This window comes from Sarcophilus harrisii, chromosome 4, assembly GCF_902635505.1.
Source record: "Sarcophilus harrisii chromosome 4, mSarHar1.11, whole genome shotgun sequence".
Lineage (NCBI taxonomy): Eukaryota > Metazoa > Chordata > Mammalia > Dasyuromorphia > Dasyuridae > Sarcophilus > Sarcophilus harrisii.
This window is the reverse complement of record NC_045429.1, coordinates 29207587-29235503: the sequence shown is the minus strand read 5'-3', so window position 1 is coordinate 29235503 and position 27917 is coordinate 29207587. Positions and strand designations below refer to the sequence as shown.

The following is a 27917-nucleotide window of genomic DNA, read 5'->3' as shown; positions in this document are numbered from 1 at the left end:
GGAGAGAACAGGTGACACAACACGGGTTAGGAACAGACACACAGTATACCAGCAGAGACAGATGAAGAGAAATGCAAAAAAAAAAAAAAAAAAAAAAAAAAAAAAAAAATTGACATGTGGGCAGAATGGACAAATAGGGCAAAAGTCTCTTCTCTGGTATCAGAGGTCTCAAGTCAAGCCCCTGATTCTCCTGCAGTGGCAGTTTTTGCTTTCACTTGGAGGGTGTTTTTTGGGGGGAGTGGGGGTGAGAGGAGATAGGAGTTGAAGGAGGATAGGAGGCCATAGAGAATATGTAGAAGAGTGGAGCACTTTCTCTAAAGGCACGGGCAACAGTGGAGAGAGAGTGTACAGTACTATATAAAGCTAACAGGTTTTTTGGGAATGCAAATTTCTTTCACAATTTTTTTCTGGAAAAAAATCAAATTTGCATAATACAAATTTACATGAAAGCGAGAACTGCCTATATGTGAAGCTGACAATCTAAATGAAGATTTGCAAAAATATAAATTACCCAAATTAACACAAGAAACAGGTACCAAATGATCCTATTTTAGAAAAAGAAACTGAATGAACCATAAATGAACCCCTAAAGAAAATCTCAGGACCACCAAATTCTATCAAATATTTTGTAAAACAATTCCAATACCACATAAACTTTTTGAAAAAATAAGAAAAAGAAAGAGATCTTACCAAATTCCTTCTATGACACAAATATGGTCTTGATACCTAAACCAGGGAGTCAAAACAGAGAAAGAAAACTATAGACCAGAAATGTCAATCTCTTAGACTGCAAAACTTCCAAGTATATCTTGATTGAAATGTAACTGGAAAATGCTTAACAAAATAAATAAAAATACAACAAAACACAAATAATGTTAATTTATAGTCTTTGAAGTCAATATGTGGACTGCTAAGATCTATTTGAATCTGACACTACTATAGACCAACTTCCCCAAAGAATATCGCTATAAAATTTATAAATAAAATATTCACAAGGAGACAAGCAATATATTACAAAAATAATATGCCAAGTTGCATTTATGTCAGAAATATAGGGCCAGTTCAATATCGGAAAACTATAAATACAACTGATCATATTAATAACAAGAACAACAAAATCTTTTGAGTATATGTCAATAAAGATGAAGAAAAAAGGTTCTGACAAGATACAATAATACCCAGCCATTAAAAAAAACATCAGGAAGCATATGAATAAACAATTTTCCTTAAAATTATAAATAATATCTAAAAGCAAGGAGAATAATAAGAACGGAAAGGATAGAACAATAATGGCTAATAGTGCAATGAAAACTCAACGAGAGTCCCTAGTTGTTCTCTATGAATTCCAGTCACCCAATGTTGGAAAGCTGTAGCTTAGGATTCTGAAAGAACTAGTTAAATGTGACTGACAAAGCACTGCACATTTTAAAAAGACCATGGAAAATAGAATTAGTTTCATAGGCTACAAAAAAGAAGAAATGTCCTAATTTTCAAAAAAAGTTAACAGTGGAATCTAGAAACTACAAGTAAATAAGTTTGATTGGTTTCAAATTTGAGAACATAATAAAGGGATATTTCCGAACATTTCAAAAAGGAAAGCAGCTAGTCTAACCCCATAAAGAACAGGTCAGGTCAGATTAACTTTATTCTTTTACAGACAGGATTATTGTGCTGTTTCTTTCAAATGAATGATACAGTCATAAGTGACTTAGATGTGTGGAAAACATCTCCATGAACAAGATAGAGAAATGCAGGCAAGATGATAACATTGCCAGGGATATTCAAAACAAACTGCCTCAAAAAGTAACACTAGTCACCAGTGGGAAACTGGAGATATTTACTAACAGGCCTCTGTGATGGCTCAGATCTAATTATCCTTGTTATCAACATAAAGTCCTCTATAGCATACTTCTGATATTTGAAGATGACAAAAAATTGGAAATGAGACATGTTGAGTTATTCAACTATAATCCTAAAATATCTTAATGAGCTACAGCTACGGGCCAAAATATAAAATTTGCTTAAATTTTTTTTTAATATTTTCATGTCAATTTCTATTTTGATTATATTTCTCCCCATTCCCTCACTCACAGAACCATCCCTTCTAGTTGATGATAAAGAACAAAAGGGAAATATAGCAAAATGATCAAACATTTTTGTAACAACAAAATTCAAGAGGATATAAAAAAGTAAATCCATACAAAATAAATGTAAATCTCACTGAGTATTGAGAGGAGTTCATTTTCTAAGGCACATTCAAATGTGCCTTGGAAATGCAGTTAAAAAAATCAAACAATCTTTAAAGAAATGATTTAAATAACTGGAGGAATAATTATTGCTTGGGCTACACTAATATAATAAAAACAATCTCATCTAAATTATAGATTTATTGCTATACCAAGCATCCCAAAGGGTATGTATGGTTACAGAGTTGAACAAAATTCACGTTAAAAACAAACAAACAACAACGAGAAACAAGATGGCACAGTGGAAAGTGCACCAACTCTGAAGTCAGGAAGACCCAAGTTCAAATTTGACCTTGGACATGTAATACTCACTAGCTGTGAGACCTTAGCTAAGTCACTTAAGACCAATTAGGTGACATAGTGAAACATAAATCAATGGACCTGGAATCAGGAAGACCCGAGTTCAAATTCAGACACTGACATTTACTAGCAGTATGATGCTGGAAGCATCCTCAGTGGCTACAGCATTGAGCCTGGAGCCAGGAAGAACTGAGTTAAAAATTTAGCCTCAGAGACTTACTAGCTGTGTGACCTTGGGAAAAGCCCCTTACTCTAAATTTGGGTTAATCCACTGAATCAGAAAATGGTAAATACCTTCAGTATCTCTGCATGTTCCAGTCTCTCTCTGCTCCTTTCCCAGAGTGTCTCCTTACCAAGGCCACTCCCACTCCGTATGCCTTTTATCCCTCCTTGTTTGTCTTTTTCATCAGATTACATCTTTAACCAACCCTCCTTTTCTCTCAATTTTAATCTCTCTTGGTCCCTTCCCTACTATTTACAAAGACATTCCAGTCTTCCCCATCCTTAAAAATGTGTGGCTAAACCTTCCACTAGACCATTCCCAAAGGCTCACTCTTTATCTCTCCTCTTTTTCAGTCAAATTCCTTAAAACTATATTTCCTCTCCTCTGGTTCCTCAATCCTTTGCAATCTGAAAATGTTCCTTTCTAGATTATCATTTTTAGCCTTCATTTTTGAAGACCAAGGACATCACATACACAAATTTGATTTATGCAAGGCATAATTGCATCAAGTTGTCAGCCTCTCCCTCCTCCCCTCCCCCCCTTTTCAGAGGCATTGAAATCCAGTGGCAGGACAAACAGGGCAAAAAGCTCTTCTCTGGGATCAGAGGTCTCAAGTCTATAGTCGAGTCAGGATGACTGGTGATATAGTCCAGGAAGCAGTGGTTGACCTTGGTGTCTTCCATGTCTAACCAAGCTCTAAAAGTTCCATAGCACCTCTTTGGACTGCTTCATATCTGTTGGACCAAGTTGTTCTCATGTGCCCAATTGTACTGGGAGAAGTTTTCACATGCTTGGAGTAAACACCCCACCTAAGTCACTAATGGGTCTGAGGCATGGTGGTTACTCTCAGCCTGGTGTAGCCTGTCTGCTGAGAGAGTTTTAGTCAGTTGTGGCTGCTGTTCTACAGCTTCGTGGATTCCTAGGTAAGATCTGGATGACAAGTGGACACCAATGGTAGAAGAGTAGCCCTGAAAAGGGCTTGGCAGACTTGCACCAAAGGCTCCTTATACACTCTTCCCACCTCTCCCAAACTATCAGGGTTAGTAAACTGCTGCATTTGAGGATCTTTTCTCAATTTTAATCTTCCCCATCCTACCAGACGCCTGTTGATCACACTCTTTTCCTAGATAATTCTCTCCCCCGACTGTTCCTTCTGCTGGTTCGTCATCTAGATCCTGCCCCCATTTGAGGAAGTACCTCAAGGTTCTGTCCTGGCCCCTCGGCTCTACCCCGGGACATTTTTTCTGTAAGCCCATCCACTTTCACAAGTTTCACTATTCTATGTAGATGATTCCCATACATCTAGTTAGTTTCTCTTCTGAAATTCAGTTTCATATCACTGACTGCCTATTAGATATTTCAAAATGAATTTATCATCTCCCCTTCACTTAATACTTCCTTCTTCCAAACTTCTCTATATTCTTTTCAAAGGTACCACAATCCTTCTATAGTCATCCAAATTTGCAAACTTTGAATCATCTTAAATTTCTCACTTTCTCTCATCCCACACCAACAAGTTGCCAACCCGTCTCCCCCCAGACATTTCTTAACATTCTGACATCATCTCTCCACTCACATCAGCTCATGTACAAATAATGACAATGAGGAGGATGATAATGATAATAAGCATTTATGTGACTCCTGAAGGTTTGGAAAAGGTTTTTCAAATTTCTCATTCTACCCTCACAATCATCTTGGAAGGTGGGCATTATCATCCCCATCTTACAAATTAGGAAACCAAGGCATAATAGGATTAGTGCCTTGTCCAGGAAATAGTGTACACACAACTAGTTTATGTGTGAGGCTGGTTTTGAACCCACGTCTCCCTGATTGCAAGCCTGGGTCTCTATCCACTACAATACCTGAATGCCTAACTTCATGCAAGGGCTGCCTCAATAGTTTCCTCACTTGAGGTCTCTTCCACTCCATTCCACTCTACATTGTTGCCAGTTATTTTCCTTAAGCACAGTTCTATGTTATTTCCTGACTCAAATCAATTCTAGTGGTTCCCTATTAACTCCAGGATCAGACATAAAACTTCTCTGCTCTACCTGGCCCCAATCAACCTTTACAAATTGTCTGGATGCTGTCTTCTGTCCTGCAATCTAGAACCCAGCCTCCTGGTATTGTCTTTGATACAAAACACTGCATTCTGGCTCCAGTCCCCATTCCTTTGATCCAGGTGTTCCCTATGTCTAAAACTCTCAATAATCTCTTTCTTTTAAGATGTAGCTCAAGTGCTACCTTCTATACAAATTTTTTTCTAATATTCCTATCTTTTAATTAATGTTGTATATGTTTGTATTTATTGCATGTATATATTTAGCACTCATGTACTTGTAATCTCCCCTAAGTAAAAACTGTTTCATTTTGTAACCATATGCCACTATACAACACAGTACCCTACATTAAGTAGATATTTAATAAACATATGTTTAATGATTCAATCCTTACATTGTTTTGGCTGCCTCAAACCAAACTTGAGGTCCACTAACATCTCTAAATCTTTTCTCAACGGAGTGCTAAGCAGACTTTCAGCATCTTATGTTAGTGAAGGTCATTTTTAATAGTGAAAAGTAGCTCATAAAATATAAACAGAGAAGGAAAAACAGTAAATCTGATTAGCTTTGGGTTCATAATTAGCTAAGAGGAAGGAAAATTAAAGTTTGGCTTCAGAGATAGGGGAACAAGAATTGTACCTTAGCTGACTGTGGCGTGGAGAAATTAAGCCAAGCAGGGACGAAGTCATGCTGCGCCATTTAGGTCCAGTGTCTCTCTTCAGCAAGGTGAGGAGGCATCAAACCTCATGGCCAGGATCTGACAACCAGAGACAAACAAGACAGACATCACTTAGGCCTGCTGGGTTCTGGCAACATGGAATGAAGATGAAGGGTTCATTGTGAACACTACAAGAATTAACAGAAGAAATCTCCCCAGGCATAGATTTATCCCCCAGGAAGCTCATGTCCTGCTGCCTTCAATGTCTTTCCCTAGAGAGACCTAATGAATCTGTTTCTGCAACCCACCCTGCCTGCAGATACATTGAAGCTGCCTCCCAAATTGGATACCCACTTACACATGCACATTCACACGCCTTTTTTAGAGAATCAGGGACATGGAGAATATTTACCCCAGAGTGTAACCTCTGTGGTCCTGGTCCTCCAACTCCGTATGTTTGGCCCAGCTGGGTCTTCCACGTTATCCTTCTGTCAAGAGGGGCTGGGGTGGCCTGGGCAGCAGCACGTCTATGCGAGGCACCAAAAGCCACGCCCTGTGCTGACCAGCCCTCTGCCCCCTCAGTTGCTCATTTTAAACTACTCTGTCTCTCACACTTAATCAAATAAAGGGGGAAGGGGGAAGGGGAGAACAGAAAAAAGTGTCTGGTTACATTTAAAAAAAGGGAGGGGGGAACCACACACCTCTGTTCAGCTCATTCACCTGCCTTCAGGGTGGGCACTATGTTGTTGCTGAAGCAGATAGTACATGAGGATCTAGAGAGTTGGTACCAATGCTATTCATAGCAAGGTCATGGCTAGCAAAACAAATGTGATCATATGTTAGGAAAGGGTAGATGGCTGAGAAAAAATGATTTTAAAGTAAAAGAAAATTGTGAACTTGAAGAGTCAACTCAACTGAGAAATATCCACATGAGAGGGCATTTAAAATACTAATTTCATTATCCCCAATCATACAGCTGCTAAAAAAAAAAAAAAAAAAGTGTGTATGTGTATGTGAGTGTTATCTACTGTAGCCTTAGGATCTTGAACTGCCTTGGGGTAGAAACAATCCAGCAGAAACTTGCTCTGCTTTGTAAAAAGATTCTGGATAACACTTGTGTTCAATTCTAGACTGGGAGTGGAATGCTTCCAGCGTTGTCTGCTTCTTCAATGTTGACCATTCACAAAGCGAAAACAAAATTAAAATGCAGAAATATGGGGGAGAAAGTTTCCCAAATGATGTTTCTTCTCTTCAGTTAAGAGATCTTTGTCACTCTTCCTGCCCACAACTGGGGAACACGGTCAGGAGGCAGGCTGAGAATGTTTCTATTGCAGCAGAGTAGTATTTGCTTCTTGTATTTCCATCATCAGCCAATAATTGAAATAGCCACAGGAATCAACTGGTCTAGAAGCAAAGATAAAACAAAACAAAATAAATTCAAAAGAACTTAAGACAAAAGAATTACAAGCCATTTAAGCTATTGCATAATAAATAGTAGGAATATAATCAAACTACGCAAATAAGGGGTTAAGACTAAAACTCCTCAGTTCTCTTTCTGGTTCAAACATTTGCTATTATCATCTTTATGAAAAAGTATGAATTACAAAGCTTTAGGTAGAGTAAGCCATCTCATCAACGTATTTATTAAGCATCTACTACATGCAAAGCACAGGTTCTTAGGTAGACATAATGAGAAATAAAATCAGGTCTCTGTGTCTACACCATAGAGTTCAAAAAATGAGAGCAGGCAATATTTTAACAATCTGTGATTGTCAATGGGTACTGTCTTTCCCCATTCAAAATTCTCTACTCCTTTGATGATGGCCTACAGAGTTGGTATGACCAAAAATTTCATCATCTTATAACCAAATTGGTAGTAATCCTGAAATTAGCTAGGTTGGGTTACAGACAGACAAATGGGGATATAGCAGTCTGATATTCAAAGCCTTTCCAACCTAGTAGGACCTGCTGGCAGAGCTCTTGAGAATTCAGTCACCTCCATACAATACTGAATGAAGAAGACTTGAATAGAAGAAAACAAATGTCAAAATTTCTAGAATACAGAATAAAATTGCATATGAATTGGATCTGATTGGATGGCTCCTCTTAGAAGGTGGTTAAAGTCAATCAAGTCTAATTCTTTATGAAGCAGTAGAGAGACTTCCTCAGGTAGCATAGGTTCGTCTCCCTATCCCTTTTAGCTTCCTTTCATGTCTTTATTTATTATATAAGCTCTTTGAAGCCAGAGGCTATTTATCCTTCTAATATTCCCAGAATTTAGTACAATACCTAACAGAGTAATCCTTTAAAAAATGCTGTTTGAAGTACATTAATGCACGATTGGTAGAGCTAATGAAGTGGTCTAAAAAATCTGGGGAACAATTTGGAATGAGGTCCTTGGAGCAATAAAACTGCATATTCTTTGACTCAGTAGGACGACGACGACTACATCTGTACCTTTTCTTGAAGAAAGGAGGACTCATATACACAATAATATTTATATCAGCTAGCTCTTTTTTGTGGTGGCAAATGATTAGAGATTAGGGAGAAATCCTTCATCTGGGAATAGCTGAACAAGTTCTTGTCTATGTGGGAAGAATACTATTGTGCTATTAAGAAATGATGAGAGGAATTATTCAGGAAAACCCAGTAAGACTTACATAAACTGAAGAAAACTGAAATAAGCAGAATTAGAAGAATGTCGTATACAATAACAGCAATAATGTGAAGATAATCTAATAACCACTATACACCTGTCAGATTGGCCAGAATGATAGGAAAAGATAATGCAGAATGTTGGAGGGGATGTGGGAAAACGGGGACACTGATGCATTGTTGGTGGAATTGTGAATACATCCAGCCATTCTGGAGAGCAATTTGGAACTATGCCCAAAAAGTTATCAAACTGTGCATACCCTTTGATCCAGCAGTGTCTCTACTGGGCTTATACCCCTAAGAAATACTAAAAAAGGGAAAGGGACCTGTATGTGCCAAAATGTTTGTGGCAGCCCTGTTTGTAGTGGCCAGAAGCTGGAAAATGAATGGATGCCCATCAATTGGAGAATGGTTGAGTAAATTGTGGTATATGAATGTTATGGAATATTATTGTTCTGTAAGAAATGACCAGCAGAACAAATACAGAGAGGATCGGCGAGACTTACATGAACTGATGCTGAGCGAAATGAGCAGAACCAGGAAATCATTATATACCTCAACAACGATACTGTATGAGGATGTATTCTGATGGAAGTGGATTTCTTCAACAAAGACAAGATCTAACTTAGTTTCAATTGATCAAGGATGGACAGAAGCAGCTACACCCCAAGAAAGAACACTAGGAAATGAATGTAAACTGCTTGCATTTTTGTTCTTCTTCCCAGGTTATTTATACCTTCTAAATCCAATTCTCCCTGAGCAACAAGAAAACTGTTCGGTTCTGCACACATATATTGTATCCAAGATCTACTGTAGCCTATCTAACATGTATAGGACTGCTTGCCATCTGGGGGAGAGGGTGGAGGGAGGGAGGGGAAAAATCAGAACAGAAGTGAGTGCAAGGGATAATGTTGTAAAAAATTACCCTGGCATGGGTTCTGGCAATAAAAAAGTTATTTAATTAAAAAAAAAAAAAAGATAATCTAATAAATCAACTGTGAGAGACTCAGCAACTCTGATATAAATACAACAAAGGACTCATGATGAAAAATGGTATCCATCTCTAGAGGGAGAAATAATTAACTCTGAGTGCAGATTGAAGCATATTTTCTTTTAACTTTATGTATCTTCACCCCCAGCTCCCTCCCCTTCAACATGGCTCATGTAAAAATGTGTTTTGTTTGACTCCATAAATATAATAGGCATGGTATTTCTTGCCTTCTCAATGGGTGAGGGACAGCGTGGAGAGAGAGAATTTGACTCCATGCTCCTCCTCTAGAAATAATATAATACTTTAAGGTTAGCCAAGGTTTTTATGTATCTTATCTCATTTTATTATCATTAACAGTGGGATGGTGAGTGGGCAGGTTATCTTCATTCTCATTTCACAGATGAGGAAGCGGAGGGGGGAGGAGAGTAGAAGGGGAGCTGTCCCAGGTCACACATCTAGTGACTCGGGTGAAATTGGAACTCACTTCTTTTGCCTCCCAAGTTCAGATCTCTCTCCATGGGGCACTAATATCTGAGGGATGTGGAGATGGTTAGAAAACTGAGGAGGAAGATAACATTTCTGGGTAGGTGGTAGAAGAATATTGTGATAATTGGAGTTAAGAGTCTAAAGAATTGGAACCATTTCATTGGGTTTGAGAAGAAGGACAAAAGCAGTTTAGCACATACCTATGGAGCATTAAGTAGCTCAGTCTGCCTTTGGTAAAGCACATGAGAAAAGAGAAAATGTTAAAGGATCCCACAAGTGAAGTATCCCTGAGGTTCCTCCCAGTTCCTTTTAAGGAGGAAGCCTTGGCCTGTCAAATCTCTGTCTTCTCCACTGTTCAGGATCCTTTTTAATGTGATTCCTTCCCCTACAAGAACTTAACATGATCCTTGCCAGTTAAGGACTATCTCTCCACTTCATTTGTATCCCCAGTGCTTAAAATAAAAGATTCTTAACTTAATAGCAATTACAATGAATTTACTTTATATAGTATATTAAGATTTACCATGTGCTTTATATTTATATGAATCACTGACCCAGAGAACCATCTCAAATTAGATACCACAGGTTAATATAGTCCTTTCCATTTAACTTTGTTTTAACTTTTAAAAAATTACTGCTAGAACTTAAAATCATCAGGTCCAAGTCTAACCTTTCTTTTATGGTATTTCCTTCTATGCAGAAAACTCTTAAGCCCTGTCAAACATAGTAGGAAGTGAAAAGGCAAATTTTGAACCTAAGGCCTATAAAGATTCAAAGTCAGGACTTTCTCCACTAGAGCATGCTGAATAACTTACATTTCTACATCCCAACAATAATCCTTGGAGAAAGGCTTTGTAAAATATGATCATCTCCATTTACATTTGAGTAAACTGAGGTCCAGAAGGTCAAGCAACTTATTCAACACTACACTGTTATTAAGAACAGGACCTGAAGCCAGGTCTCTCAAATCCCAGTGTAGTATTCTGTTCTCTACATTGTTAAGTTTCCCTTTTTTTTTTTTTTTTTTTTTTTTAAAAACACAGACTCTGGGAGGACAGGAGAATTATTTTAAAGTGTCTGGCAATATCTAAGAGTAGATAAACTAAAGCAACCTTGATGTAGAACCAGATCAAACTCCAACCTCTACAAGCTGCAAAATGGCACCAGCCACCTCATTAAAAGACTCATCACAATAAATGAATAAAACACACCTTCTAAGGGCTGACTGACACACACACACACACACACACACACACACACACACACACACACACACACACACATTCAACTGAGAAAATACCTGTAAAATGCTTATCACAGTTCCTGGTACAAAGCAGAGATTTTATAAATGCTTGGTCCCTTCTCTCTTTCCTTTTCTCTCTGTTATGGACTCTCTAGTAGATATTAATGGCATAATTGCTCACACATGTAGATTGGAAATACCCCCCCCCCCCCAAGACAAAATGTTACAGAATCATTTTATTGTACTAATGACTTATGAATACGTTAAGGCACTTAATGTCCACTTGAGTTTAGACTTTATCAAGAGACAAGAGAATCACTCAAGTTTTCTGAAAGAAGGGAAACAATTAAATTTTGCAAAAACACATTACAAAAACATGAGACCTTTGAATTGTAACTTTCTTACATATATATATATATATATATTTTTAAATTTAATAGCCTTTTATTTACAGGATATATACATGGGTAACTTTACAGCATTAACAATTGCCAAACCTCTTGTTCCAATTTTTCACCTCTTACCCCCCCACCCCCTCCCCTAAATGGCAGGATGACCAGTAGATGTTAAATATATTAAAATATAACTTAGATACATAATATTTCTTACATATTTTAATTTCTTCATTAGCTACCAAATAGTTAAGAGTATCTAAAAGAATGCAAAGTGGCATCTCAGAGAATTCAAGTTCATGGCCACGAGACCTGTCATCCTTCTTTTAAGGGAGGATCTGCAAAAAAAGGGGCTGAATTCTATGTAATCTGTGGGAGGGGGGGAGATGACAATGTGGTTCCACTACTTTAAGAGAAAACAGGTCATGTATTGGATATTACTTGAAAAAACTACAAGTTTTAAGTTGGTTTGAAACAAGGATAAAAAACACGTTTTGCTAATATTCATAACATGCTTTCTTTACACTATGAGGTCAACAATAATTTAAAATAATTCTCCTGTCCTCCCAGAGTCTGTGTTAAAAAAAAATTGGGATAAAGAAGTTGACCTGAGTGATAAAAGGCCTTTACAGAATAGTCTTGGGTTTCCCAATGTTGTCCTCCACTCCAGGGCCAGCCCATACCTTGAGCAGCACACAATAGCACTGTTCTAGAGACAATTTTTTTGATCTGTAATTGAAGATGGCACATAGTCTCTGAAATACCAAGTAAGGGCTCCCACCTGGATTTCTCCATCATTATTAAACTGAAAGTTCTCTTTCAGTTCTTTTCTGGTTGTCTGATTACTCTTTAGTTTCTTTTGCTGGTTAAAGCCTAGTAATCATGGATATCTCCTAAGGCTGTCCTCTATACTACTATACTTGATCTCATCTGTTGTTAGGAATTCAGTTTCACTTCTATATAGATGATTATCAGATCTATGCATCTCACCCTGAACTCTAGTCTCACATTACCAATTTCTTCTTGAATAACTTGAATTGGATGTCCCACGGATTTAAACTCAAAATGTTCAAAACTAAATTAATGATTCTCCCCTCCCCCGCCCCCCCACAAAACCTTCTTTCTTGTCAAATTTCTTATTAATGTCCACCCTTCCTGTCACTCAGGTTTGCAACTCTGGTACAATCCTAAAGTTCTGCTCACTTTCACTCTCCCACATATCTAAGCATATTGTTCAGTCTCATTACTATATCTATTGTTTACAGCCCTTCTCTTCCCTGTACTTCCAACACCTGGTAAAAGACTTTATCTCAAAAAACCAAGGGCTCCACTTTGCACATGTTGTCACTGATGTTTTTTATATTATTTCTCATGGGCAAGTCATTGCTTACAATTTGTTGTGACCCACATATATTTATTCTGTATCTTTCCATTGTCCTTTTGGTTTTCTCATAATTCTTTTTATTATTTTTTGAATATGTTTCATGATCTACAGCCATTTAGCATCAGATGAAAATATTGGTGTTAAAAATATGAATTTTGGCAGAACCACACACTTTGGGATCATTGAAAGTACTTTGTGATTTCCCAAATGTGATTAAGCAGACTCTCATTGTTCATATTATTTTTTTGAAAAATAGATTCTTAGACCCGCTGAAATATGTAAAAATTTATTATGTCCCAAAAGTTTGTATTGAGTTCCTAATGTATGGTGAATATTAAATCTAAACTTACCAGTCTTCATCAGAAAGGACTTGTGAGATATAATTAAAAGTATTGGTGTGTTCTTTAGGTTTTTTGACCTTAAAGAATATGTGGTCCTCATTCAAAGTCATACCAAAGGACATTACTGGTCACAAGAGTATATTTTTAAGGTGGTATCATTTCTGTTTACCCTGTCACAATGAACTAGAGGTTTAGTTTCTGGCATTTTAAATGTTGATGAGGCAATTGGGGTTAAATGACTACCCCAGGGTGATACAGACAGGAAGTGTTACGTATCTAAGAACAGATTTGAACTCAGGTCCTGCTGATTTCAGCACTGGTGCTTTATCTACTACACCAACTAGCTGCCCTGGTCAGTAGAATTTTTTTCTAAGTTTTCAAATAGTTGTCTGAAACTGCCGAAAAAAGGCTCTTAAAATAAAAATGATTAGGGAAGGAAAACTTTTATATATACTATAAAATGCTACATTATATGTACCAAGTAAGATACCACAGAAGATTCTTAAAATGAAGATTAGAATTTGAGATAACCAGTTCATAGAAGATAAAATCCAACTAAAGAACCAGTAGCAAAACCTATAGTTTAATATAATTATACACAAATGCTTAATGTTTAAGCAAAAAAGCAAGAGGAGATAGAATTTCTAATACAGGGAGATAAGTTTGATTAGAGGTACATCTGACCATCATATTCAAAAGAGAAAAAAATGGTAAAAGGGGAGAAAAGACGGAGTGATGCTGTATTCTAAGGTGTACCATTGTAAGAGAGGAATGGGGCTGGTAAGGAAACATGTTGGAGAGCATTAAAATGAAGGGAATAAACAGAAATGGCTTTGTCATGCTTGGGGAATAACACTCACACAGGTAATCAATAAATCAATAATCAGTCAATAAGAATGTTTTTAAATATATATTTTCTTATTATGAATTTAGTAAAATATAAACAGTACAATATTCCAATAAAAAATGGAAAAGAAGGATTGTATATGAAGCAGTGTATTTCTTTTATTTACACTGTCTTATTCTCCCTTCTCCATATAGCTTAGGGCTTTTCTAAGTAATTAGAATTTAGTATGGCAGTTACAACACTGCTCTAATTGTGTTCTCTTCTGAACTTTATTCTGCTCTCTTCTGTTTTTTTTTTTTAATAACTCAATGACACTCTTTTAAAAAATGTTAATTATTCCGTAGCCTCTTCTTCTCATCCCTCAAAAGTTTTTTTTTTTTTTTAAAACAAATACAGTCATGCAAAACATGTGCTGAAATGTAAACCTCATTTTTGCCTTGAGTCTAGCACATTTCTGCCAAGAAATGGGAAGAATGATTCATCCCACTCCTTTTCTTATTAACGGACATATGACCCAAATAGGAGCTGCTGCATGGGAATGAGACATGGAATATAGTAGCTTCTAAAAACTTAAAAAATTATCATTACAGAAAGGGCAATGAAGAGGCATACAGGGGTAGGGATGAGGTTGAGCAGGTACATCACATAATCAGTATGTTGCCATGAAGAGGAACAAGAGTAAAAGATGTCACCAAGGAATCATTATAAGAACAAATAAGCTGGTTATGTGACCAGAGTAACAGATGACAAGTAGATAGTGTATTCATTCCACTGGCATCCCAGAAGCAAGCAAGCAAAGCTTTAAAATACTGAGTTCAAAGGACGAATGTTGGAGAGGATATGGGAAAACTGGGATACTAATTGTTGGTGGAGTTGTGAATGTGCCCAGCCATTCTGGAGAGCAATGTGAAACTATGTTCAAAAAGTTATCAAACTGTGCATACTTTTTGACCTAGCAATTTTTCTATTGGGCATATATGCCAAAGAGATCTTAAAGGAAGGAAAGGGAGCCAACATATGCAAAAATGTTTGTGGCAGTCCTTTTTGTAATGGCAAGAAACTGGAAACCGAGTGGATGCCCATCAGTTGGAGAATGTCTTAATAAGTTATAGTATATGAATGTTAGGAATACTATTGTTTATAAGAAATGATCAGGAGAATAATTTTAGAAAGGCCTGGAGAGACTTACATGAACTGATGCTGAGTGAAATGAACAGAACAAGATCATTGTACATGACATCATCAATATTATACAATGATCAAGTCAGATGAACATTACTCTTTCTAACAATGAGATGATTGATTCCAGTTCTAATGGTCTTGTGATGGAGAGAGCCTTCTACATCCAGAGAGAGGACTGAGGAACCGAATGTAAATCACAACATAACATTCTCACTCTTTTTGTTGTTGTTTACATTTTGTTTTCTTATTTATTGTTTTTGATCCAATTTCTCTTGTGCAACAAGAGAATTGTATAAATATGTTTATACATGTTGGATTTAAATATATTTTAACACATTTAACATATACTGAATTGGTTGCCATCTAGGGAAGGGGATAGGAGAAAGGAGGAGAAAATCTGAAACACACAGCCATGCAAGGGTCAATGTTGTCAAATTATCCATGCATATGTTTTGAAAAGAAAAGGCTAAAACAAACAAATAAATAAAAACATTGAGCCCATCCTTTATGAAGGTAGAAGCTAAAAAAATCATAGCTGATAGTTATCACTGAGGGCAAGAGATACAGGATTAAAAAAATTATGGTGAAACTAACAGCTAACTAAGGAAGTAATGGCTGAATGTAGGAGGCACAACTGCCTAAGTGGGACAGGCGCAGATGGATTACAATCTGCATTATTAGAGAGAATTTCCAGATACATAAGGACAAAATCCATTTGAGTACTTGCAAAGAGACCTAGTGCTGCCTCTATTCAGGATCATATTAACTATGATATCTCATTATAATAGAGATTCCTTCTGCTGTGGCTGCCATTGGAGGCTATGATAGTCCTGCAGCCACAGCCATCTGATACCCCACAGCTATGGATCTCAACAAAGTCCAGAAAATTACCAAAAACATTCCAAAACCATGACATGGCCATCACCACCATGGGCACTTGACCAAACACACCAAGTAAGTGAGAGATCTGGGAAGTGTGTGGCTTTGCTCCTTATGAGTGGAGCCATAGATTTGTTAAAGGTCTCTAAGGATAAGTGAATCCTTAAGTTCATTAAAATAAAAAAGGGTGGAATGAACTGAAACAAACATAACCAGGAATACATTGTACACAACAGCAGCAAGAATGTGCAATGATCAATTATGAAAGGTTTGGTTCTCAGTAGCTCAGTGATCCAAAGCAATTCCAATAGACTTTAAACAGAAAAATGCCAGAAAAAGAACTATGGAGACTGAATGTAAATCAACACATGCTATATGTTAACTTCTTTTTCTCTCCCATGGTTTTCCCTTTTTGTTCTTTTTCTCCTAATATAAAGTAATGTTTGTGTATTGTGTAATGTGTATTAAAAATTGGATTAAAGAAAAAAAGAGTGGGAATTCACTTCTAGGCCAAGAGGAAGAGAGGAACTCATCAATATCCTAGCTGCCATGAGGAAGGACTAAACTAGAACTTGCCTACCTTGCCCCTTACCTAATAAATATTTGAAAAATAGGGGCAGGGAAAAAAATCCTTCTGCTCATACAAAATAAATAAATAAATAAAGCAGATGAAAAATGTATACTGTCTGACACGAGAATTCAATGCTCCAGATAAGTATGAGTTATGCTTAGAATGGCCCACGAAGGTAGATAGGGATGTTTGAAGATTTAGGCACACTGTCACTTGCCTCCTCTTCTGAAATATCAACATTTTCTGGGCATCTACAGAACTCTGAGTTCTTAGGATGATAGAATCCACAGACAGCAATAGAGAAATGGATGTGTAGGGGGTTCTGCATGCTGCAACCTGCTCAGAAATGAGAATACCTTTTGTGGTCTCTTTGTCTCATGCATCGAGGACCTGTAAAACCAGAAGAGGAGGTAGGCTTGTTATTTATCAAGGTATGGGACCTAGTAAAGGCTCTTCACTCCTCTTATCAGCCTCTTAAAGGAAAAGTTTACATGTCTTCTCTTTCTTTTTTTACATCCCTTTCCTCATCCCTCTACCTCCAACAGTGAAATTATTTTGTCTATGTTGTCGTTCAGCTGTATATGACTCTTCAGGATCTCAAATAGGGTTTTCTTGGCAAAGATTCTGGAGTGGTTTGTCCATTTCCTTCTCCAGCTCATTTTATAAAGAAATTAAGACAAGTAGGGTAAGTGACTTGTCGAGGGTCCCACAGCTAGTGAAGATCTGAGATTTGAACTCAGAAATATGAGTCTTCCCAATTCCAGGCCTAGTGCTCTGTGCATTAAAGTGCCACCCCCTTGCTTTGTGCATATGCTATATTTTATATTCATTCCTTTATATACATGCTATTTTCCCTATTAGAAGGTAAGCTCTTTGAAAAAAGGAATTTGATTGTTTTTTTTAAATACATCCCCAATGTCTTCTATATAATCAGTTCTTAATAAACTTTCATTATTCACCTGACCTTGAATGAAGCCAAAAGAATAGGTGAATAGTTTTTTTAAAAAGCAATGTCCAAAACTATGCCTATAGCCACTTTCTTCTAAACTCCTCTCCTTTGAATGTTCTACAGGCTACTCAAATTAAACATACTTAAAATGAAATTCATTCTGCTTTTCCCCCAACTCCTCCCCTCTTCAAAAGTTCCAAATTTCTTGGGGGTGGGGGTTGAGAGAAAGGAACCATCACCCATCCATCAGCTTCTAGTCTTCATTTTTCCCATTTCTTCCCATATAGCCTCTACCTTATTTCTGGAACCTCTCACCTCTCTAATCTTGGCTATTGCAATGGAATCATAAGCGGACTTTTTCATTCTGCCTCTGCAAGCCATCTTCCACAAAGCTACCTAAATGCATGCAGGTCTATTGCAGGTTGTGCCTCTTTCTCAAAAAATTCAATGGTTCCTTCCTACCTCTTAGTCAAAAAGCTTCAGTCTGGCATTTAAACAAAACTTTCTCGACTATAGCACCTATCACATCATAGATAAAATTAACTGAATTCTAAGAAGACATAAACTGTAATATGATAGTGATAGAAGACTTTTAAAAAATGTGTCTCTGTTTTAGACATTCTAAGGAAAAGATAAATCAGAGAGAAAATAAAGTGAAAAACTGCTGGACGAACAAAAGTTAATAGATATATGGTATCTTGTAAAAAGGACTGCTAAGAAATTTAGATACAAATGGAACTTAAAACAAAACAAACAAAAACACTGACAGATACTGCAAATATAAAAAGGCAGAAACAGCAAATATATCCTTTACAGATCATAAAACAGTAAGAGTAGGAATCAGTTCAAGGGACATAAAGAAAAGACAGACTGAAATGGATACAACAATGAAATCCAAAATAATGAGTAAGCCAAAGGAAAAAAAATCATAGAAAACAATTAGGTGAAAGAAAATTATAATGGTACAACAACATACTAAAATTTGTGGGACATAGATAAAGCAGTCTTTAGGAAAAAATATCAATAAAAACACTAACAAAACAGAAAAGGAAATTATTAATGAAATGAATATGCATTTAAAATATTACAAAACCAACAAATAAACAAGCCTAAAAGCCTTATTATACACTCACATGCTGATAAAACGAGGAACAAAAAAGAAATAGAATACCTTCAAAAAATATAAAATATCAAAGATATATCTTAATCCAATCTCAGAAAAAATGAATTGTAAAGGAACTAACCAAAGTAAATAACTCCCCAGAGTTCTGGTGACTAGGAAAATTTTATCAAACAATAACACAAATTGTTCTCAAAAATTCAGAAACAAATATTCTACTGGATTGCTTTTATGATATATACTTCTAGTACTTAACACAGGTAAGGATATAGTAGGGAAAGACTACAGACCAACATCATTAATGAATGTTGATTAAAAAATTAAGTAAAATCCTATCACACTGACTTTGGCAATTTCTCCAAGAAGTCATTCATTATCATCAAATTAGATTTATACTAGGAAAGTAAGGATAGATGGTTCCACATTAGGAAAACAACATAGCTAAAACTAAGTGTCTCTAGACACATGATTATCTCAATAGATGCAAAGAAAGTTTCTGACCAAGGACAAAATTCATTAGTACAAGCACAGAAGGATCTTTAATAATAATTAAAAAAATACAAAATAGCTAATTAAAACCAAATAAAATATCATATGAAACAGGGATATATACTAGACTTTCCCAATAAATACAGGAGAGTAAAGTAAGGATCCCACTCATCCCACTCACATAATTTTAGAAATGTTAATCATAGTAATAAAACAAGAGAAAGAAATAAAAGACAAAGTAAATTGAAGATCTAGAAAATCCTAAAGAATAAGCAAAGACACAGATAATTACTAGCTTCAAAGAAGTTGTAGGTTACAAAATGTACCCTCTCCCCACAACCAACAGCATTTCTACATAATAAAAAATGAGAGGCAATAATGGGAAAGGAAATGTTATCCCAAATAAAACTACAAAATATATTTAAAGTATTTGGAAATATAAAATACTTGAAACAAAATGTTTCTTAAGAGAAATAAAGAACTTAAATAGCTGGAGGAATGAATTTCAGGCGCTCGTGGCTGAGCAATATTATAGAATGAAAAGGACAATACAACAAAGTTAATTTAGCTTTAAAGTTATATAAACCAAATTATCAAAGGTATACTTTATAGAACTTAATAAAATAAAATATATTTGGAAAAATAAACTAAAAATATGAAGGAAAATAATGAAAAATAGGGATGAAAAAGGAGCAGTATTTCCAAACTTTAAACTACATCATGAAATAAAAAGTAGGCATCACAACCATTTGGTATTGATTAAAAATAAAAAAGTAAATAAAGAGCTAAAATAGATCAAATGAGAGAAAAGTAGAAACTCATTAATTCAGTGCTCAAAAAACTGGAAAATGGAACAGCTAGGTGGTTGGTGCACCTAACCCTGGGACCCTGGGAATCAAGAGGACCCAAAATCCAGCCTCAAATACTTCCTAGATGTGTGATGCTGGACAACTCCAAATAAAGTCCTGTAACTGACTGTGGGAGTCATGAAATTATGATTTATCAACAGGAAAGGTTTGATTTGTACACCTATTTTCTATTATTATATACCTTTAGTCACATAAAAATTTCTTGGGCAAAAAGAGGTTTGTAAGTGGAAAAAGCTTAGGAAGTCCTAATATATATATATATATATATATATATATATATATATATATATATATAAAACTTTTCCATCTCTGGGTAGAAGATGAATTCTTAGCCAAACAAGGGATAGAGGGCAACTACAAATGACAAAATGATAACTCTGATTATGTGAAACTAGAAAACTTTTGCACAAACAAAATTAATGCATCTAGGGTAAGAAGAGTCTTAAGAAGTTCAATGGGGAAAAAAAAAAAAACCTTTAGTTTTTTTTTTTTTTGGAAATTAGCAGGAAACTAATATCTCACCCTATATCTAGACAAACTTTAAATGGATACATTAAGGTGACAACAAATATGAGAATAAAAAAGGCAATTACTTTTCAGATTTATGAATGGAGAATTCATGACTAACTAAGCAAAATTATCAAATAGGGTAAAAGAAACAATTTTGGTTATAGGATATTAGTTTTTAATACTGTTTCATGTATTTAAAATGGAAAGAAAATGTATAAATGGGGGAAATTCTTTGCAGTGGGTTTCTGCTAGATTTCATTTTCAAGATATATAAGGAACTATTAATTCAAATATATAAAACCAAGAGAAAATGGTCAAAGGTCCAAGCAAAAAGTTTAAAGAAATACAAATTATTCATGTTCATATGAAAAAAATGCTCCAGATGAGTCCTTCTATCCATTACATTTAGCAAAGATGACAAGAGGCAAAAAGGACAAAAAAATGGAGAAGTTGGGGGAAAACAATTACTCTAGTAATTGTCATTCTGGAAAAAAAATTTAGACATGCCCCTAAATTATCAAAATGTGCCTAATACTTTTTGATCTCGTAATACAACTGAATGGGCCTATAACCCAGAGAAAGAAGCAAAGAACTCTTATGTACAAAATTAAATAGCTAAACAACTGTGGTAGGTGAATATAATTCAATTCTAAGTAATTTATTATTATACATTGACGACAGGCCCCTCTTTTTCTCCCTTTCTTTTTAATTTTCTGGAGGAGTTGGTGGAAATGGGAGGGACAGATTAATAAAGGAAAAGAGAGACCACATACAAGTTACAAAATTGCCTGCTGAGATAAATATTTCAGTAATTCTCACCAAATAAATTTTGTTACTAAAACAAATCTAAGACAGTTTTTTAGATCCATAGCCTGATCCCCAAATGCAAAAGAACATATGTTTAGAGATTTGACAGGTCAAAATACTATAAAACATTCCATTAAAAATGACAGATCTGCAGGAAAAAATATTACCCAAGGGGGCAGCTAGGTGGCACAGTGGATAAAGCATCAGCCCTTAAGTCAGGAGGACCAGAGTTCAAATCTAGCCTCAGACTAGCTGTGTGACCCTGGGCAAGTCACTTAACCCCAAAAGCCTCAGCAAATAAATACCAAGGTCTACCTTTAAGAACTTAAAAAAAGTATAATTTACCTACGTCAAGGCCATAAACAATGAAGGGGCTATGATATACCAAGCCCTGTGCTTAGTACTGGGAATACCAAGGTAAAAACAGTCCTTGTTCTCAAGGAATTCATAACCTAGTGGAGGAGACAACATAAAATAGCTCAGTACAAACAAGCCACACCGAGGAGACTAGAGATCCAGAGGGAAGGCACTGAGATTAAGGAAGACCTATACAAAGGGTGAAACTTTAGCTGAAACATGAAAGAAGGGAGGAGGTAAAAATGAAGAGGGTTCAAAATATAAAGCCTTTAATTATTAGAAATAGCTTTGGAAATAAGCATTCATATCAGTTTAATATTTCAGATAATCACAAAGATGAGGTGAAATGTATATCCTGGTTTGTAGGCTTTGTGTTGTTATATGATGTCACAAATGATCTATCTACCCAGTTATCCTGGATGATTCCTAAGGACTTTAAAATACAGATGACCAGCTTAAGTGATTGTTAAGTATTTGAGGCAGGGCATGGGACAGTTGTGGTTCAACAAAAGGCCTTGTGGCTCAAATGACATCTTGTCCCTACAGGGTGCTAGACACATTCTCAGCTTCTTTACAGTGAAGTTGCAGGGACAGTTAGTTTTGGTGAGAAGACTACAGTCACAGCCTTTGTAATTTGACAAGGCCTCAATTTTTACAATATGAGGTAACATCTTCAGGTGACAAGGTGTGGAAGGGGGGAGCCTTGGAAGCCTTGAGAAGGTCTACAACAGCTGTGGTGGAGAGAGCATAGCCAGTAGAATGTTTGACTTGCTGCAATGAAGTCGTAGTAACGAGATAGAGCATGCACTGAGCCACAGGTGATAGAAATACAAGTAAGAAAGTTAGTCCTTCCAGGAGATCATTATATACTTCAACAACAATACTATATGATGACCAGTTCTGATGGGCCAGGCCATCCTCAGCAACGAGATCAACCAAATCATTTCTAATGGAGCAGTAATGAACTGAACTAGCTATGCCCAGAAAAAGAACTCTGGGAGATGACTAAAAACCATTACATTGAATTCCCAATCCCTATATTTATGCACACCTGCATTTCTGATTTCCTTCACAAGCTAATTGTACAATATTTCAGAGTCTGATTCTTTTTATACAGCAAAATAACGTTTTGGTCATGTATACTTATTGTGTATCTAATTTATATTTTAATATATTTAACATCTACTGGTCATCCTGCCACCTAGGGGAGGGGGTGGGGGGGTAAGAGGTGAAAAATTGTAACAAGAGGTTTGGCAATTGTTAATGCTGTAAAGTTACCCATGTATATATCCTGTAAATAAAAGGCTATTAAATAAAAAAAGAAAAAAAAGAAAAAGAAAGTTAGTCCTTGCCCTCAAGGAACTCACATTCTAATAGGCAGAGACAACATAAAAAGGTTAGTTAGAAATGGGTGGGTGGGTGGCATGGAAGGCCCAATTCCAGGCAAGATAAAGTGAAAGCTCAATGATCAGACAGAGCCAGGGATAGTTCCAAGGATGGAATTCAGGTTAGGATTAGGGAGAAAAGTGTAGAGATAGCTAGGAAGTTAAGATCTGATAACATAAATTTGCTGTAGGTCCAACTAGTGTACTTTTGTGATTTCCTTCACAAAAGGAACACAGGAAATAAGACAACAAGAATAATTCTGGGTAGGATTTTGGCAAGATGTGATTGGCAGTAGTACAAACAGGCAGGAGATTCAAAAGTTGAGCTGACTTAGCCTGGCAAAACACTGATAATATGAGAAATAAAACAAGATCTTATGATGTCAGTGTGTGTGTGGGGGGGAAGAGGAGGTCGTTATTCCTCCTGATTTTATGATTTAGTAAAGTCAAGTAGTATTATCTACTGCACTTGGCATTCTAGAAGACAGTTATGACAATTTATCGGTTTGGTCAGACATGGTAAAACTATTTAACATTGTAGAAACAAGGCAGTATTTAATATTAAAATGTGTGATATAAAAATTCGGGAAAAAAGTCAAGACAAGAATGATTAAGAGAAAACAATTCTGTTAACCTATTTATATTTTCTGATCTATTAGTCCCTTGAATGGACATATACTCCGAGAAGATCAAAGACAGAAAGATCCCTATGTATCAAATTATTCAAAACAGAGCTTTTGGAGTAGCTAAATACTGAATTAAAGTAGTGCTCACTGGGGAAATACTGAACAAACTACAGTGTATAAATAAGATGGGAGTATTCTTATGAGAAACAAAAACAAGAAATTAAAAAAAAAAAAAAAAAAACCAAGAGACTTGTACGATTTGAAACAAAAAATAAAGCAGAACCAGAATATAAACAGTAACCACTTCAACTAAACTCAGAAAAAAACACAATGCCCAAATTTGGTTGAAGGGAACTGAAGAAACATACTTTTTCTGTCATTAGAATATGGGCTTAAGAATGAGCTTCAGAATATTTTGTCCAAAAGTGCTTCAATATATATTAACTTATTATCAATAAAATTAACTAAATTATCAATGTAACTTTTATTACTAGGGTTATGGTAGAAATAAAATAAGTGGATAGGGAATATATTGGTAAATAAACAATTTTTAAAGGGCATTAACTTTTTATTTTAAATTACTGACTGCTGTGGAATATGGAATATAAGAGCTTAAGCTAGAATTAAAGACTAGACCTTAAAGTTAATTGCAGAGCAGGATTTCTTAAGGGAAAAGGGCATTTTGTAAGGGAAAACAGAATGGACTTGAACAGTGAAAAGTAGATGGGAACAGAAACAGAAGTAACCTGAAAAGAACAGAAGTTTTCCTCTGGGGGAGTGAAAAGCAGATCAGAAAAGGCCTGTGAAAGACTTGGAGGGCAAGCTATATCTGATCTGGTAGATAATACTAAGTCCTTACCCATTTGTAAGCAACAGTGTTGTGATTTCTTCTGAGGAAGGGCAGTAATTACAAGTCAGGCAGACCAGTTATAAATTACACAGTATGGTAAAAGACATGATTCAAGAATAGTATTCTATTATTAAAAAAAATTTCTTTAGAGTATCATCAAATAAGATATTTATAAAAATGTTTAACATGGTGCCTGATATGGGCAATATAATTCTTATTCCCTTCCTAGTGACAATGAGAAAGGAATAAGACTATCAAAGAATAATCAATAGCAAATAGTGATTAAAGAACCAGATAAAGTGGCAAAACTAAAAACAAAGATTTGAAGCCTGAGGGAAAGTGGAACTGGCTTAATGGTCAGATGTAGAGTGGTGATAATTTAATGTCAGCTTGGGACATTTAACATTTTTATAAATGACTTGGATAGAAGCATAAATGGTATGCTCACCAAATGAAGAGATAACACAACACAAGGCTGAATGGTTGACTGGATTACAACTGAGTAAATATCCAAAAAGATACTGACAAACTAGAGCATATGGCTTAATCTAATAAAATAAAAAACATATATGAGATGCAGATGATAGGAACATGTAGTAATTGTTGTGAAAAAGATCTGTTGTTTTTTTTTAAATAGTGATTGTAAGCTCAATAGGAATCAGCAGTAACAGCTCCCTCCACCCCCACCCCACCCCAAAAAAGCTAATGAAATCTTAAGCTACTGTACCAACATGACAGTTTCCAGGAATAAGGAGGCGTTAGTTCCTCGCTATGCTGTCCTGGTCTGAACACATTTAGAATATTGTGTTCAGTTTTGGTCCCTAGATTTTGGGGAAGATACTGATAAAGAGGCCATACAAAGGAAGATAACTAGGATATTTAGCCTGGAAAAGAGAACTGGGGTTAGGAAAAGCCATAACATCTGTCTTCAGAAGGGTTGCTGCCATTTAGAAGAGGGATTAGACTTGTACATATTCTGGACATGACTTCTTTTGCCTCCTCTTACCTCTTATACGAAGCAAAATCTTATAATTCCTTGTGCCTCAGTTTCCTTATTGTAAAATCCTTCTACTTCACAAGGTTATGAGAATTAAATGAAAACATATGTAAAGCACTTTACAAAACCTTAAAGGGCTATAATGAATTCTAGCTATTATTTAAAGCTTGGCCTACTCCTAGTCTGTATTTAACTGTGATCATGTTGTAACAATGTAGTAGAATATAAACAATCTGAGGACAGGAACTGTCTTCTATCTGTGTATTCTTAATTTGGTACACAAGAGTCCTAAGAAACATCAATATTCTTGGATTGTTTGTTTCTGAAGCAACTGGGATTAAGTGACTTGCTCAGTGTTAAGTGTCTGAGGCTGGATTTGAACTCGGGTCCTCCTGATTCCAAGGCTGGTGGCTCTATCCATTACACCATCTAGTTGCCCCACAATGTTAATACTCTTGAGGTAAAGTGCTGGATGTGGATTTTCTATACTGTTATCAGCAGCATACTAACCTATTTATTCAACAGTAACAAATATTGCACTCTGATATGAAATAGAAGTAAACCTCCCCTCAGAAAAGAAAAATTCAATAAGAAAATATTTGACAAACAAAACGTAATCTGAAAGAAGTATTACCACTTTCCTTCCAAACTTGTCAACTATTGTCAGGGTTACCATTAGCCTCCTATTTACACAGGCTTGCAACGTAGGTGTCAACTTACTCTCACCCACTCATCCAACCAGTTGCCAAGTCTTGTCGATAGAACTTTGCTAAATCTACCTAATAATTTACTTTTGCAAGGTTTCTCCTATATTTATATACACTCATCCTGGTGCAGGCAGGCCCAATCACCTCACTCCCTGGACTGCTGCTTGTTGGCCTCTCTGCCTCAAGCTCGTACTCATTCTAGTCCATCCAGCTGCCAAAACAACTTTCTTTTTCTTTTTTTTTTTACATTGTTTTTTTTTTTTTTTTTTTTTATTTAATAGCCTTTTATTTACAGGATATATACATGGGTAACTTTACAGCATTAACAATTGCCAAACCTCTTGTTCCAATTTTTCACCTCTTTCCCCCCCCCCCCCTCCCCTAGATGGCAGGATGACCAGTAGATGTTAAATATATTAAAATATAAATTAGATACACAATAAGTATACATGACCAAAACGTTATTTTGCTGTACAAAAAGAATCAGACTCTGAAATATTGTACAATTAGCTTGTGAAGGAAATCAAAAATGCAGGTGTGCATAAATATAGGGATTGGGAATTCAATGTAATGGTTTTTAGTCATCTCCCAGAGTTCTTTTTCTGGGTATAGCTAGTTCAGTTCATTACTGCTCCATTAGAAATGATTTGGTTGATCTCGTTGCTGAGGATGGCCTGATCCACCAGAACTGGTCATCATCTAGTATTGTTGTTGAAGTATATAATGATCTCCTGGTCTTGCTCATTTCACTCAGCATCAGTTCGTGTAAGTCTCTCCAGGCCTTTCTGAAATCATCCTGTTGGTCATTTCTTACAGAACAGTAATATTCCATAATTTTCATATACCACAATTTATTCAGCCATTCTCCAACTGATGGACATCCATTCAGTTTCCAGTTTCTAGCCACTACAAAAAGGGCTGCCACAAACATTCGTGCACATACAGGTCCCTTTCCCTTCTTTATAATCTCTTTGGGATATAATCCCGGTAGTAACACTGCTGGATCAAAGGGTATGCACAAAAACAACTTTCTTAAGGTGAAAATGAGAATGTCATTCCCTTCTAAATAAATTTGAGTGGCTCTAGGATCAAATATTAACCTATTCTCTACCTACCTTTCCAGGTTTTCTTGGAAAACTTCCACACTCTCTATGATCCGGATCTAGATGTGTCACTCAAACAGACAGACACTCCATCACAACATGCCCTCTCCCAACTAAAAGGCACTTTTGCTGGCTGTCTCCCATCCAGGCATGCTCCCTCTACTCACTGCCCCCTCCCGGCCTTCTTGGCTTCTTTCAAGACTCAGCTCAAATGTCACCTTTTGCAAGAAGTGGCCTTTCCTATTCTCTCCCTCTGGGATGAGAGAATTTCACTTTATATATTTTACATTAACATAGTTGTTCACAACACTATTGCTCCTCCAATTTGTGTTATGGGCTCCTTGAGGGCATGGACTATGCTTGTTTTTTTATTTTTTTCCAATTTTCTATGTAACTCGATAGTACTGAACACAATAGTAATCATTTAATATATACTTCTTAGTTAAGGCCCTCCAAAATCTTCTTACCTCACTTTTCCTAGTCTTATTTCATATTATTAACCTTTGCAAAAATTCTATGAGGAGATATAAGGTTTCTTTTTTGTTTTTGTATCTCCAGACCCTACCACCTCTTCCCAACCCCAGTAGCGAAGGCTTAAGAAATGGCTGCTGAGCTGATTTAAATTGTTATTACAAAATAAGCCACCCACTGCCTTACTATTGTCATTCTATGTTGTGTCCCAACACTTTG

At 36.1% G+C, this 27917-nt stretch overlaps 1 protein-coding gene across 5 annotated transcripts in view; it reads right to left on the bottom strand.

Moving 5' to 3' along the window:
• Positions 1-27917, bottom strand: part of GPBP1L1 (GC-rich promoter binding protein 1 like 1) — a 68380-nt gene that overhangs the window by 33606 nt on the left and 6857 nt on the right. For 3 of the 5 annotated variants that reach the window (XM_031969202.1, XM_031969207.1, XM_031969203.1), the window contains exons 2-4: positions 5900-6891; positions 5469-5586; positions 691-726 (exon numbers count right to left, since the gene is read on the bottom strand). In XM_031969202.1, the coding sequence (XP_031825062.1) occupies positions 691-726; positions 5469-5528 (96 nt within the window). In that variant the 5' untranslated portion in view covers positions 5529-5586; positions 5900-6891. Of the gene's footprint in view, positions 1-690; positions 727-5468; positions 5587-5899; positions 6892-16814; positions 16833-27917 lie in introns of those variants that run through there. The other 2 variants (XM_031969205.1, XM_031969206.1) reach the window with 2 other exon arrangements.